The 14,359-nt window shown below is 50.6% G+C and overlaps 1 protein-coding gene across 2 annotated transcripts in view; it reads right to left on the bottom strand.

Annotated features, from left to right (window-relative positions):
* Nucleotides 1-14,359, bottom strand: part of Wipi1 (WD repeat domain, phosphoinositide interacting 1) — a 29,254-nt gene that overhangs the window by 3,451 nt on the left and 11,444 nt on the right. For both annotated transcript variants that reach the window (XR_013435989.1, XM_078041812.1), the window contains exons 5-11: nt 8,065-8,162; nt 7,312-7,404; nt 6,544-6,614; nt 5,801-5,908; nt 1,891-2,055; nt 1,070-1,177; nt 309-427 (exon numbers count right to left, since the gene is read on the bottom strand). Coding sequence is in view for 1 of the 2 variants with exons in the window: in XM_078041812.1 (XP_077897938.1) it covers nt 309-427; nt 1,070-1,177; nt 1,891-2,055; nt 5,801-5,908; nt 6,544-6,614; nt 7,312-7,404; nt 8,065-8,162 (762 nt within the window). In the remaining variant the exon portion in view is untranslated. The remainder of the gene's footprint in view (nt 1-308; nt 428-1,069; nt 1,178-1,890; nt 2,056-5,800; nt 5,909-6,543; nt 6,615-7,311; nt 7,405-8,064; nt 8,163-14,359) is intronic.

Below are 14,359 nucleotides of genomic sequence, written 5' to 3'. Positions count from 1 at the left end.
CCCCACGGTTAGTCTCTGAGCCTCTGAGAGGTGGGCCGCTGTCACCTACCCATCCACCTCCAATGCCTGAAACTTTCTGTCTCTGGAGTTCTCCAAGAGACAAAGGGTTAATGCTGCCTGTTAAGCAAACGAGCCCCGTGGGAAGCCTGTGAAGGCCGAGACCCAGGCGAAGGCTGTTACAGGCCGCACCTGCCAGGGACCAGGCAACCACGCAACTCGCAACTCGGGGACAGCCTCCACCCCCAGAGGGCCGAGAGGAGAAGGTGGCCCCGTTGGTGACGCTCCCGGTGGGCCCCACCTCCACTCACCTGGCACAGTGGAGGTGGAAGACGAGCTGGGCCTGGCTACAGTCGCTGCGTACGTCTGAGGTAAGGAAGGTCTGAGGTCGTTTTCTTTGTTCTCTTCTGTGGATCCGGAGCCGAGCAAGCTACTCGCAGCAGTGAAGGGGGAGGGGGGGATAAAAGAAATCACCAGGAATCTAGGACACCTCCAAAGGAAGAGCGGAGGCCTGCGCCTGGCTACTGGGTGTGAATTACAGAGCCGCGGGGACGCTGCTGGGTCAGTGTGAACTCCAGGGGCCCGAAAGTGCCAGGGGTCAGTTATGTTCAAAGGGACCCCCTTCCCTTATATTTAATAAGCAAAGATTGGCTCTCTGTCCTTCCTGGCACCCCCAGGCAGGGACACCGAGACAAGCTAACATAGACGGGGCAGAGGGGAAGGTGTGGTGGCAGCTCAAGGTGTCTTGTCCACAGCAAGACGAGGCCAGCTTGCACTTGTCACAGAAGTTCAGAGGACTTTTCAGTTCAGGGCTGTGACATTTCTGAATGCCCACTGGGGCTGAGCCAAGCAGGAAGACCTTCTAGTTGGAGTGTTGTCCATCCCGGCACTGTCCAGAGGGGACAGCACGCAGAAGACACCTGACAGAGAGCTTGACCCAGAGCAGGTGCCCGCCCGGGGTTGCCCCTGAAACTGCTGGTGAGCCGGGAAGGAAAGCAGGGGCACTGAAGCTGGTCACTGTTCCCTCTCCGGCAGCAGCTCGGGGACACCGTCTGACAGCTGCAGTCTTTACCTGTGGGTCTTGATTAGGACACACTCTCCTCCATCCTGCGGGTCCAGGTTGTAGATGTAAAGGTGTCCGCTGGAGGAGGCGACTAGCAGCCTTGGCAGTTTCTGGATCCTAAGAGCCAAGTGACATACACTCTGAGATCAGGAACAGGGTGGGTAATGGTCAGCCTCCCCGGACGACTAGCGTCAATGCTCTTCCCCTGCCACCAACAACCCTCGGCCCTGCTGGTCCAGGTCCAGGCTCGGGCCATTCCTTGGCCTTCTGCTCATTGCCCACTGGCAGGATTATTTCTGGTCTTTGAACATAATTGTGTGGATGAGGCAAAACGAGGCGTGTCGGTGCTATTATCCTGTGGAAAGCTACTGCCAGCGAGCACCCTGGCATACCCAAACGGCCACGTCCCTCGCTCACATGGACCTCAGCCCTTGACAGGGACAGAAAGGAAGTGTACTGTCCGCTCACCTTCTTAGGTGGTTAGGTTCATGACATTTAAAAAATGTGCCATTTCTTTAATCAACTCCCCTAAACTTCTTAAATAAGATACCCGTCAGCCCCTAGGGGTTGGAATCTAGACAGTGGGACTTGAGGCTTTTTACCTAATTGCACAAAAATAGAGATGGTTTTCAAGACAGTGTCATTACACCCAGCTGCCGGCTGGCCTCTGAGAATCCATATTAAATCCAGAGAGGAAGAGCAGCGGCTTGGGTCCGCTCGTGCTTCTTTTGGGCCACCTTTCCCTTCTTTCCTGCCACCTTGGGGGTTGTGAGCACTGGGCGAGTACATGATACAGGCGTGTCTGTGTAGGGCGGGTGCACGGTACATACGTGGAGAGGGTGCAGATATTCCTCTGCCCCGAGAAGTTCAAGCGTCCGGTGGCAAAAGCCCTGTCCTGATTCATCATGTCCGACACCTGGGCGGGGAGGTAGTTGGTAGCAGCCATGAACATCTTTCCCATGTAGCCACTCCAGGTGGAAGGTTCTTCTGGGCGACTGGGGAACAATTAGAGGCAAGGGTAGGACGGGGCGGCAGGTGCTGGCCTCCGTCCAGCCATCTGCATGCCCATGTTCTTAGCTGCCCTTACCGCAGCGGGCAGGAGCTGTCCCTTAGCACAGTGTTCTGCCCACAAGACACATTATTCTGGCAATTACAGAACAGCATCAGGGACCTGTTTGTCCTTCAGAAGAGCCACTGTAAAGCTGTTAAGAGGTTCCCAGTGCTACCGCTTGCTTACATTAAAAGAGTGTATCAGATGATTAGTCTGATTCCTAGATTTCCAAAAGAGGGCAAGGGGAGAGAATGAGATGGAATCCATATGTGGGCCCTGAGAAATGAGCTGGAGCCTGGGCAGGGCCCAGGGAAGAACACACAGATCTCAGCGTGAAACCTCCCGAGCCAGACTGAGTGGGAAGAGAGCTTCCAGGTGAGAAGCTTTGGGCAGCGTCTGGGTATGGCCCTGGCCACCTGGTACCCAGCATTCTTAATGCCGAGAAAATTCATAGGGACCTGGTAGGTCCCCTCTGGCCTCCGAACTTCATCCTAATGCCTCTACCAGATGAAGGGGTAACTGCTCCATTGGTGAGAGACACCTCCATCACTGTGTTCCTCACAGTGGGTGGCAAATCAAGGCCCAGGGCTACCGCACGCACTCCCAGGAGCCCTTGCTGGGACCCCCTCATCTGTGGGAGCAGATCCTGGTGGGACATGGACACTGCAGCCCAGAAGGCCTGCAGTGGACTTGTTTCTCAGGTTACTAACTGGCTAGGTGGCCTTTGGATGAACCTGTCTAGGCCTTCATGTTCTCAACTGAAAGTGACCCTCTAGACACCCTGTGCTCATGGCCCTGGAGCCCCGAGTTCCAGTTGGGACGTATGAGGAGGAGTAACAACCAGACCCTGTGTGCACAGCAGGGACGCAGCACAGGGGCGGAGAGAGAAAGCCACTCGGGCAATTGTGGGGGCCACGTCAATGGTACAGGTAGGAGCTCCTCCAGGGTCACAGAGGAGCAGAGGTGGACGAGGCTCTTGAGCCCCTGTTCCCTGTTTCAGAGCCCTTCCTGGTAGGCTTGCTGGGAGGACTACGGGAGCCACGTACAGCTTTGCATGTGACAAGTGCAGTTATGAGATGGTTTCTCTGAGGCTCAAGGGCTTTGAGAGGCTCTGGGTGGTGGCGGCCAGGCTCTGTGGGCAAGAAAGGAGCTGGGAGCTTCAGAATATAAGGAGAGAAGGTTTCTGAGAAGGAGTGACATTTTCAGAAATTAATCCAGCAGGAAGATATGGGATGTATTTACTGGTAAAAGTCACCAGAAAGAACAAGACCAGAGAGAAGGTTAACAAAATTAAAGACATGGGCAAGGAGGGGCAGGAGCCAGTGAGGCAGGACTAAAGAGGCATGTCACACAGGACACACAACACTTCATGGACAGGCTGCGGGAGCATCCAGAAGGGCTGGAAGGTTCTGCCCCTGGTCACCTGTGGTCACTGACAGAAGCAGGAGAGCTGGGAGAGGGCAGTGAGTTTCCTGTCCTAAGCACCAGCCACAGGCCCAGGAGACAGGGCAGGAGCAGCATGTGGGAGCGCTTGGTCACTCGGGGACCTCCAGGGCCCAGCTAGTCAGTGATGAGCAGAAGCTCCAGGAGAGACCAGGGCTAAGGTCCAAAAGTTGTCTGGAAAGTACAGAAAAGTCTAGAAAGCAGATACAGCCTCTGGGGAGAGTGTGCGGAGTAAGAAGTCTAGGGCAAACCAAGCTTTGGGATTCGTCCCCAGAGGGACGGGTAGAGGGCTCTGGGGAGGACGGATGTGGGGTGAGGTGACCAGGGAAGAGGCTTCAGAGCACCGCTCTCCCTGGAGGAGAGGCAGATGGGAAGCCACAGCAACGTGGCTGCCGGTGCCCAGGCATGGAGTTTCGGAGGGAGGGACAGAGGCCAGGCATCGCCTCACACATGGCACGCCAACACATGCATGAAGGTGGCTGGCACCACCTCGTCTGACGAGGTAGAAAAGGTCTTTCTCTCGTGGACGTTCTACCCAATTAGATGAGTGCTTCCAACCACGGAAGAGAAGCTCCTCGGCACAGCTGTGAGTCCCACCCAGAGTCTACGCTCGGTGCTCACTGGCCACTCTGGGCTCCGCAGAAGCCTGCGGGGTGTGAGGGCAGTACGACTGCTGTGGATCTGGACCTCGAGACAGGCTGGCTGTGAGCAGGACTCTGAGAGCTCAGTTGACACCTCCTGTCTGCTGCCTTCTAGAAACACTGTGGCCCGAGAGAGGAGGGCGGGAGGCTGAGTGAGCTGCTCTCCACCGATGACCCTGCCACCCGCTCTCAGAGTAACTGAGCAAAAAAATCACTAACACTCCACGTCTCAGTTCCCTAAGGTGACACCAAAAACAGGTGTCAAGCACAGGAGGTGCCTGAGCCTGAGGAAAGGCATGAGCCCTGTGCTGTGCTGCCAGAATCCGGGTCTGGAGCATGCGGGGCGGGGAGGACAGCGCCAGGTGACACTGCGTGGTCGGTGCCTGAGAGGGGAATCCTCCACCTCATCCCAGTGCAGAGGGCTCCTGAAGCCAACAGGGTCACGCACCAGCAGGTGCTCGACAGCTGTAAGCACACACCCACACACCCTGGCAGGCAGAATTCCTAGGAAGGGCCCAAGACTCCACGCCCTGGTCCCCGGAGCCCGTGATGGAGATGAGATAAGCTCCAAGCTGTGCTCTGTTACGTGGCCCAGGTGACTGTCCAGCCGGGCTGGCTCTAGTCACATGTGTGTTCCCTTAAAAGCCGAGCACGTTTTCTGACTGGTGGCAGAAAAAGAAGGCAGAAGGGCAAGTGGGACAAGTCACAGGTATGACAAGGAACTGACACGTTGTTGCTGGTTTGAAGGCTACATAAGGAGTGGGTGGCCTCTCGGAGATGAGAGCAGTTCCCTGCTGACAGGCAGCAAGGAAGCGGAGACCCCACTGCCACCTCCTCGAGCACCTGCATTCTTGCTAGTGACACAGGAATGAGCCCAGAAGAAGCCTCAAAGCTCCTGATGAGAACACAGCTGGCATTAGGACAGCTCCATTTTGCCCTTGAGAAACCCTGAGCAGAGAATCCAGCCATGCCATTCTGGGCTTCTGATCTCCAGAATTGTGAGATAACAAATGTGTGCTGTTTGAAGCCATTACACTGGGTGATTTGTTATAGCAGCAGTAGGAAACTGATACATACATCCCTGGCTACATTGTGACAGATACTTTACAGTCAACCCTCCCTCCACTCCTGTCACCAGGGGACACTGGAAATGTTTACCAAGAACTCATGTGGTGGCAATAGATATTAGATGTTGTTATATTCATAGTGCCCCTGGTTAACACTTATTGGTGCTTTCTACCTGCCAGGCACCAGGCTACACTAAATGCTTTATAACCCACACTCAGGCCATGCTCCTTGCAAGATGTGTGTACTATCATTACATTGGTTCTGCGGATGAGGAAACTGAAACACAGAAACACTAAATGACCTTCCCAGGGTATCACAGCTCCTACGGGGCTGAGCTGGGGTTTGGTCTCAGCATCTTGGCCCCAGATTTTGAGCTTTCGTGCATGATGCCACAAAAATTTTGTTAACATATACTTTTCCACTTTGGGGAAGACAAAGCCGAGTCGATAGCACTCAGGAGAAATCTCCCATGCTGAGAGTAAGCAGGGCCTGCCTCCTTTTGTCTGGTGAGTGCTCTGCGTTGAGTGCGGCACTTGCCTGGTGGTGAGGTGCTCCAGCTTGAAGATGTGCACGGTTTCAGTGTTGCTGGAGGCGCACAGGAACTGCGAGTCCATGCTGAAAACTAGGGAGCTGATTGTCACATACCTAGGAACAGCAACACAGGCAGTGAGCCAAAGAACGTGGGCTATCACCTTGTAGTTCCAAGATCAGCCCTATGAGAAAAGTGAATGTATCAACACTGAAGAGCTGGATGTTCTACCTCCTTCACTGCGGTGCTGTTCATATGTAGAAAGCAGCATCAGAAAGGTTCCCAAAGGATCACAGGCTTAGGCGTGAAGCACCGAGGTATGGCCCATCCTCCCAGCCAGCCAGGGGCAGGCTCGCACCTTCCTGGCATCTTGCAACCCCTCCCCTGCTGCTCTGTCACCCATCCAGCTGCAAACCAGACAGCAGTCACACTTTACATTACCCCGTATCTCCATGAAGGGCATGGGGACTTATTTTTGGATTGTGACACCCTGGCTCTCTTTCCTCCTGGCTGACTACCCAGCAGGAAAGGGGTCACAGGGCTGAACTCTCAAGTTCAAACAGCTCCTCTGCTCTTGGTTTTACTAGGCCTCAGCTGGAGCCCTGGAGTTAATTACCTGAGAAAGGACAGCGATACCTCCTCTAGGTGGGAGGGGGCCGCACGGCCATCTCTGGCCTTTCCCTAGACAGTGCCACCAGCCACTGCAGGACTTGTGTGGGGACTTTCAAATGGTTTGACACTGAACACACACCTTTTCATCCCTCTCCGGAACTCGTAGAGCTTTTGCCCGTCAGGTACAGAGAACACCCGGATGACTGTGCCCTGGAAAAGAAAGCGGGTGGACGTGTCCCGATTGCCCACGGCTTCACACAGAGATGTCCCTTTAGAGGGGAATTTCTTTTATTGGTTTTGAACATCTGTCTCTGAGGAGGAAGCACAAAGTGTTGCGCACAGAAGCGTTTAAATTTGTGCATGTGCCAAACAAGCAGTTTTTGGAACATGTTTTAAATATTCTCGGTTTCCCTTTCCTCCCCTGCCCCAGCCCATGGCTCTGTGTGGTGTGTTTCCCAAACCACCCTGGCATCCTAGAATATCCTGCCTCTGCCTATCAAAAGACACATGCTTTTCATGGCATTTGAAATTCCACTGGATCACCTCCCCTGATTATTCCAGTCAGAAAAGATCAGTGTCTCCAGCTAAATAGCAGAGCTTTTCTTTATACTGCGTTTATGAAATGTAGCATCCACCTGTATCTATGGATGACGTGCACACACATTTCTCAGTAAGGCCCCAAGACTTTGTGCCAAGTGTCTTGTGCCTTATCTAATATGGGCCTTTGCTTGACTGAATTAACAAACCACAACATGCAGGGACTAGAAATCCTCACTTGGAAACAAATTCTGAGCAGGCCCGAGAGCAGCTGGCCTCATGTCACCAGCCTCGTTGCATCAGATCTCTGGGCATCTCAGGAGCCATCCAGGGGACTCCCTGACGGCGGGAGATGCTGGTGTATACTCACTTTCTCAGATGCGCTTGCTAGTTTGGAGCCTGAGGAGTTGAAGGCGATGGCGGCCAGCGTCCCTTCATGGGCAGCGATGGTACAGACGGTTTTCTGTTGGTGAAAAGGAGAAACGCATATAGGTGCTGGGGAGGAAGGAAGATGGATTCCATCTCCCTCTCCTTCCTCTTTTCTTCCTTCTCTTTCTCTTGCCGGGCTTTCTCTATCTCCCTTCTTTGCACCAAAGTTTTTGCATATGAGCTACACGTCCTTTGGCTAGTGTATGGAGAGCTGATTTCGAAGCTACTTCATTTCTACCCCTTCTCCTGCCCTTGGAAGATGGGTCACAGTTGTGCCTGGTGCTGTGGTGCTGTCATTGGGCTCTCCAGGGCACGCCTCTTCAGGGGACTTCCCACGGCAAAGCTGCCCTGCTCTCTGAAGCCTCAGAGACCAGATGGCAGGAAACGTGGACCAGCTGCACTCCGTCTCAGGCCACAGCTTGGTGACTCGGTGCAGTGTGACCCATCCAATCAGACAATCAGCCACCATCTGCCAAGTGATTCCATTCTACTGCAGATGTTCTGCCCTGGCCCGGCATGTTCTGCCTCCCAGTGATGCTGTCTGATGGCAAGGCCCAAGGCAAATATCATCACCTTCTCCCCACACCCAGCTGCTATGACCAGAAAACACCCCCAGCGTTGTGTCCACCTCTACACATTCCATTCATCACACAGCCAAGCAGGTGGGAGGGCGCTTGGGGACCTGTCAACTTACCAGGGAGTTTCCATCATAAAGCACAATCTCGCCTGTTGTCAGGCTTCCAGGATAGGCCAGGTAAGAATTGGAATGGTTGATAGAGAGGGCACACAGACCTGGCAAAGAACAAACAGGAGATAACTAGCCAGAGTCCCAGGGGAGAACATGGTGTGCTTGGAAAGGGCCCCTGGAAACGGCACAGCTAGAGCGCCACCTTCTGGTGAGGGAGGGGTAGCGTGCAGACATTGACTTTCCCTTGATGATTCTTAGCACAGGATTCCAAGAAAGAGAATTCACAGAGGAAGAGCTCCTAATTTAATGCTGGCCATGTTCTCTATGGCTAAGCAATCAGAATGCAGAATATTAAAAATGCTCTCCTTCACATTTTCTTACCTCGGGGCTCTGAAAAATCATCGACTTCTCTACCAATTCCACTCCCCTCTGGGGCTACATGAGAATTTAGTTATAACTGAAATAGAACTTTCTATTACGAAAGGTCAGCATGTGTTAGCTTCTCGGCAAGAGATTAAATACAGTGGGCCAGTAATTTCAAGTTTGAGGATAGGAGAGGCAAAGGGCCTATGTAGAAATTGTTTGTTTCTGAGTTGGCTGTCCCGCCTTGATAAGGGACCTGGCACCTGCAGGGTGGCAGTTATTGGAGCTGTGGGTCTGTGTAAAGATAGTGCCTTATCTTGGAAACAACTAAAAACAGGACATTCAGGATTTAGGATGCGCTGGCAATCTTCTAGAAGTGTCAATAGCCAATCAAACTTTGAAACTACGTAAGTCATTTTTATTTACAAGAGGATTCAAGGGTTATGTGAGTCCCAAAAGCATTTAAATAAAGACTTTTTACAGCATTTATTTATTTACTTATTTTTTTGATTCTGGGGATCAATTAAACCCAAGGCCTCTCTCACGCTAGGAAAATGCTCTACCACTGAGCTATATCTCCACCCCCATCACAAAAATAATTTTGATTAACAGAGTTGTACATGGAAACAGTGAATTCAAGGAGTTCCACAGAACCAAAGCATCACTGGAATAGGAACATCACTAGGTTATGCAGGGGAGACATCTTTTTTATATGAATTTAAAAAGACCAGGGAACTGACAAGTTAGTATGTTAAGCGGTCTTCTTATAAAATTTTAAGAAAAATTTTAGATCAGGCTGGGAAACTCCTTACCTAATCTTTTGGGAGAGGAGAGCAGAGAAAAATGAACACACACACATTAAGAATTGGAGTCGAGGTCATGTGTCCTGTTCCGGCTTTGCTGGATATGCAGCCAGGCCATGGTGTTATCACTCACCACCCAGAACTGCAGGCGGAAAGTGGCGGGCCCTGGCTCTGTAACTACGTGTTTGGCACTGTTTCCACCCCTTGTCTGTACAAGGTCACTCCTGGCCCTGGTCTTAGAGGCAGGCGGTCACTCACACCTTTCCAGTTTTGCTCTTAGAACCCCAACTCTCTTCCCCTCCTGAGTTCATTGCAATCCAGTATAATTTCAAGGACAGCTGGGCAGGTGGAAGGGAACCTGGCCCTATGGGATCAGCACCATCCTCCCTCCCTGTCTCACAGGGCCAGGGAGGAGCAACAGAAGAGAGACTGAGATGGAATGTGGCAACCGTGGAAGGACTGAGCACCACACTCAAGAGTTAAGATCTCGCAAATGCAGTGAATAAGGGCTTCTGGGCACATGTTTGGGGAAAAAAAACCAAAACAGTGTTAAAATTGCAGTGAGGTACTACCACTTGCCGTCCACCAGGTTGGCTGCAGTAAAAGAGACAGGTAATAAATGCTGGCAAGGAGATGGCAAGATCGCAAGCTTGTACACTGCTGGTGGAAATGTAACATGGGCAGTGCTTTGGAAGGCCTAGGAGTTTCTCAGAAGTTGAGCATGGGATTATCCCGTGACCAGGAGATCATATATTTATAGATATATCTCCAAGAGGAAACATTATGTTAAAGAGACAGAAGCGATTCACAAAAGACCATATACGGTATGAACCTGCAGTCATGAGATGTCCAGGACACATAAATCTATAGGGACAGAAACTAAACTGGGCTTGCCTACGGTTGGGGGAAGGTAGGCTGATAGCTAAGAGGGACAGGTTTTCTTTTGGGGAGTAACAAAAATGTTCTAAAATTAATTGTGATAGTAGTTACATAATTCTATGAAAAGGCTAAAAGTTATTAAATTGTGCACTTTGAATGGACAGATTCTATAGCATGTGATTCTATATCGATAGTTATTTTTTTAACCTTTTTTGGTCATCCCGTACTGGAGATGGAACCCAGACTTTGCACATGATAGGCAAGTGCTCTACCATTGAGTTGCACCCCCAACCCAGGTTTTGTTCTTGTTATTTAAAAAAAAAAGGCAGCGTTCTCAAAATACTGATCCAGCAGAGACAGGCCTGACGCCTTTCTGCCAGGTATGACTCTGGCGAGGCATGTGTGGGCCTCTCGGCTCTGTTTCCTATCTGACATGGGGGGCTCCAGCGACGGAGGTCTTTCCCGCCTTGACATTCCAAGTTGCCAAGCCTTCCTTTATTTACTTGTCCCGCCTCTGAAAATATGGAACACATCCTTGATGCGGTGAGAGCTAGGAGGTCTTTAAACAGAAGCACTGGACAAACACTTCCGGCTGTCCTTCAGAATTTTAGGTTAAGATATAAATATCCCGGACAGGAAGAAAAGCTTAAGCATTTTTAGGTGACTTTGAACTTTCTGCAGAATGAGATGAACAAGTGTAGAATGAGGTGAAGTTAGATGAGGGACATCCTTTGTCCTCTTCTTGTTAGTACTGACAAGAAAGGGACAAAGGATAACAGCTAGGGAAGGTACATTCTGACACGTACCACCTGCTTGACAGCTGAGCCTCTGGGCTTGCATCTCTGCCAACCTATTTGAAATTAGAAGGATTCTGCACACAGGGCCTTGCGGGCTTAATGAAGGTCCCCAGAAATGCTTAACATGAGCTCCATTTTCTGTGATCCAAGTTTCAGAAAATCCAATCAGCTACCCAGATGCCTTTTCTATCTTGAGAAGCACCTAAGGCACGCAGGCAGACCTGCTTCAGGCCCAGCTATTACCATGCTTCAGTCTTCTGTTTTTGTCCCAGTGTCACACCAAGCCTTTTTTAGAAATAAAGTGGGCTATTTCCTCACTATTATTTTATAACATAATAGTGATGGTGCAACACATTTGTAATGCCCAGAAAGTATGGAGAGGAAAAAACAATCATCCCCTTCTAAACTCAGGCTTTTTGCTCCTCTCAGCATCCGAACACATTTTCTTCTCGTTGTTTTTCTATGTGTGAATGAGGTTTTGCTGTGGCTTTTGACTTGCTTTAGACTTGACACATATTTTTTGTAAATCATTGTCAGCTGTCATTTCACTGAAATTGTTTGGCTGTAATTCTTCCACAGCTGGAAAAGAAGGGCCTGCTATCAATTCCAGAATCGATGACATCATAGACTAGAATTAGAAAGAACCCTGTGATCCTCACTTATTCTCACCCTGGTATTTAGGGTATTACATGTCGAACTTCGGCAACTCAGAGGGAACCGATTTATAAAATGCAGTTCCCTCTGAGTTGATTAATGCCTCAGAAGATGCTTTTCAGGGCTGGGGATGTAGCTCAGTGGTGCAGTGCGTGCTTAGCATGCATGAGACCCTGGGTTGAATCCCTGGCACCACACGGGCACCCACACACACAAACACTTTCCAGTTTCCAAAAATAGAAAGGAGAGAAATCTGTGCACCGCATACATTCTATGCTACTCAAAAGGGAGCTCTTTACACTACTGTGTTGTCATTTGCAGAAAGTGGACTTGCTAGGGAATCGACCACAACTCTGATCTATACGATCACATTGCTGTGTGATAGCGGAGGCTGGGAAAGGTGGTCAGGTGTGTGACTTCCCCATCCCGAGTTCTACAGCTGGCAGGATTTTCGTGGAGATTTCCACCCCTGACTGCTTAGGGTATGGACTGCTGTGCTAGCAGGAAATTAACTTTGAGCCCCGTCTGGACAAACTCTTTAGAGGAAACGGCCTGCAATCTTTGACACAACAGGAATGGACATGACACAAACACAGACAGAAGGAAGGAAATTTACAGGTTTGCTAGATACCGAGCATGAAGCAACAGGGGAACTCTAGGTCTAACTTAGGTGTAGTTCACTAGATGAAAAGATTTTTTCATACATTCAGAATTTGTGTGCTAAAGCTAATTACACCAGTGATTCTGTTTTCCTTCTGTACTCAGTAAGGATTTATAAATCCAGAGCCTGATTTTCCATCTCATATTCTTGTTCAGAAAATAAACTGGAGAATGAGAACACAAAGGGGACTCTGAGGATTTTAGACTCATGGCTTTGATGGCTTGGAGACCTCTGAAGGTTCCCAAGCGAGGAACTGGTCATGTCACTGAAGCTTTGGCCTTCATGGGGTCTGCCCTATGGGACGAGGGGGGACAGTGAGTGAGCCTGGATGACCAGCCAGGTGGACACGGCACTTGCCTTGGCTCTGTCACATATGACCTCAGTTAATCTTCCCCATGTCACTCTGTGGGCTAAAAACTGATCATCTCATTTTACTGAAGTAGGAAGGGAGCTTAGTTGGGGCCAAGGTGATAATTACAAATTTGGGATTGGAAAAGGGTCTTGGGCCATCGCCCCAGAGAACATCAGAGGAATAAAAGGACCCATTTTGGTCAACCTGAGCCTGCTCTTGCTCTGTGCCTGGATCCTTTTATAATGTTTATCCAAAATCAAGAAAATGCTTCCCATCACTTCTAATTTTCCCGAAGGTAAAAATTATTCTTTTTATGAGCAATTTCTCTCTAACGAGAAACACAAATAGCCCCAAGCTTATAAACCTTATTTTCTCCCTGTTTGGCCTCACCACAAAATGTAAGGCAATCAACCAGTTTTCTGAGCTTAGGATAAACAAGTATAGTTGTGCACCGTGTAAGGGCTTTTCCATCCACGACGGTCCCCATAAATGACGGGGTGCAGCACACGCCCGTGTGTCATGGGCTGCACTATGCAGGCTTATGCAAGTACATGCTAGGTGCCCGCATAACACCGGACTCACCCAGTGGCTCGTTTCCTCAGAACACATCCCCAGCGTCAAGTGACACATGCTGTACATTTGATTAAAAATAAGACCAAATAGGGAAGAACTTCCCTTTTTTGGGGGGCTGGGGGACTTGCCTCTGTGCTGAAGGAGCCCTGCTTCTGGTTTGATTGGCCAAGTGTGGGACGGGGGTGGGGGGGGCAGGAAGTGGATTAACTGCGCCCAACTTACTGCTCATCAAGGACCCCGAGAGCACACCCATCAGGGCCCAGCTCAGGCCACCCCTGGGAGCTCGGCTTGGACAGGCGAGCCTCTCATGCCACAGGTAGGACACATCGTCCTGTCTGCTGTCACACTCTTCAGTTAAACACCAAAGGCCACGAGGGCCCCACTCGTACTGGCCTGGGACAGCCTCTCGGGGAACTCGTGCCAGCTAGGTTTTGGGTTCCCAGTGGACAGCTGCCATATCTGCACCTGTTGGTACCTATGCTGCAGAACATCTGCAAAAAAACACTTTTCCAGATGTTTCAGCCCCTCGTTCTTAAAACAGAAACCATCACAACCTCTCCTTCCCTTTTTCGAACTTTGTTTCAAAGTCATCATCTCACAGAACTTTAAAACAGCCTCAATGTTATGAAGGGCGTGGGGGTCGTGCTGCTCAGTGGTAAAGCACATGCTTAGCCTGTGTGAGGCCTTGCCGCAGCCCGGCTGCAGCAAAATAGCCGGGTGGGGGTGGGGTGGGGGGGTGGGGGGGTGGGGTGAGGAGCAACTTGTGTACATTGATACAGCAGGAGTGGGAGCCTTTATTGTAGGACAGGAGGGGTATATATACATTCCACACAGCTTATCTTAATTAACATAAACTAGATACAGCAGCCAACCAATAAGGAATCTCCACACTTAATGGCTCCCTGGCGTTACTTCACAAACCACTCCTCCTGGCAAAATGCCAGGCGCCATCCTGACTTGTTTACAGACTCTAACAAGGCCTGAGCACCCCCTCACCCCCTGCAAAGTCCTGAGGTCCACAGCAAAGGGCCAGACATAACTGACATGAAGAGGAAGAAAGGAAGTACTGTAAAGATTCACTGTACAGCAGGCTGCGCTGGTCACTTCAGCAATCACTGCCATTTAAAAGGCTCTGATGATGCTGTGGATGGCTCTTATTATCCCATCTTACAGAGAAGGAAACCCAGGCTCTTAAAGGCCAGGTCACGGAGCCATGTGG

The sequence above is a fragment of the Ictidomys tridecemlineatus genome, chromosome 3 (genome assembly GCF_052094955.1).
Source record: "Ictidomys tridecemlineatus isolate mIctTri1 chromosome 3, mIctTri1.hap1, whole genome shotgun sequence".
Taxonomy (NCBI): domain Eukaryota; kingdom Metazoa; phylum Chordata; class Mammalia; order Rodentia; family Sciuridae; genus Ictidomys; species Ictidomys tridecemlineatus.
This window is presented reverse-complemented; position numbering and strand designations above follow the sequence as displayed.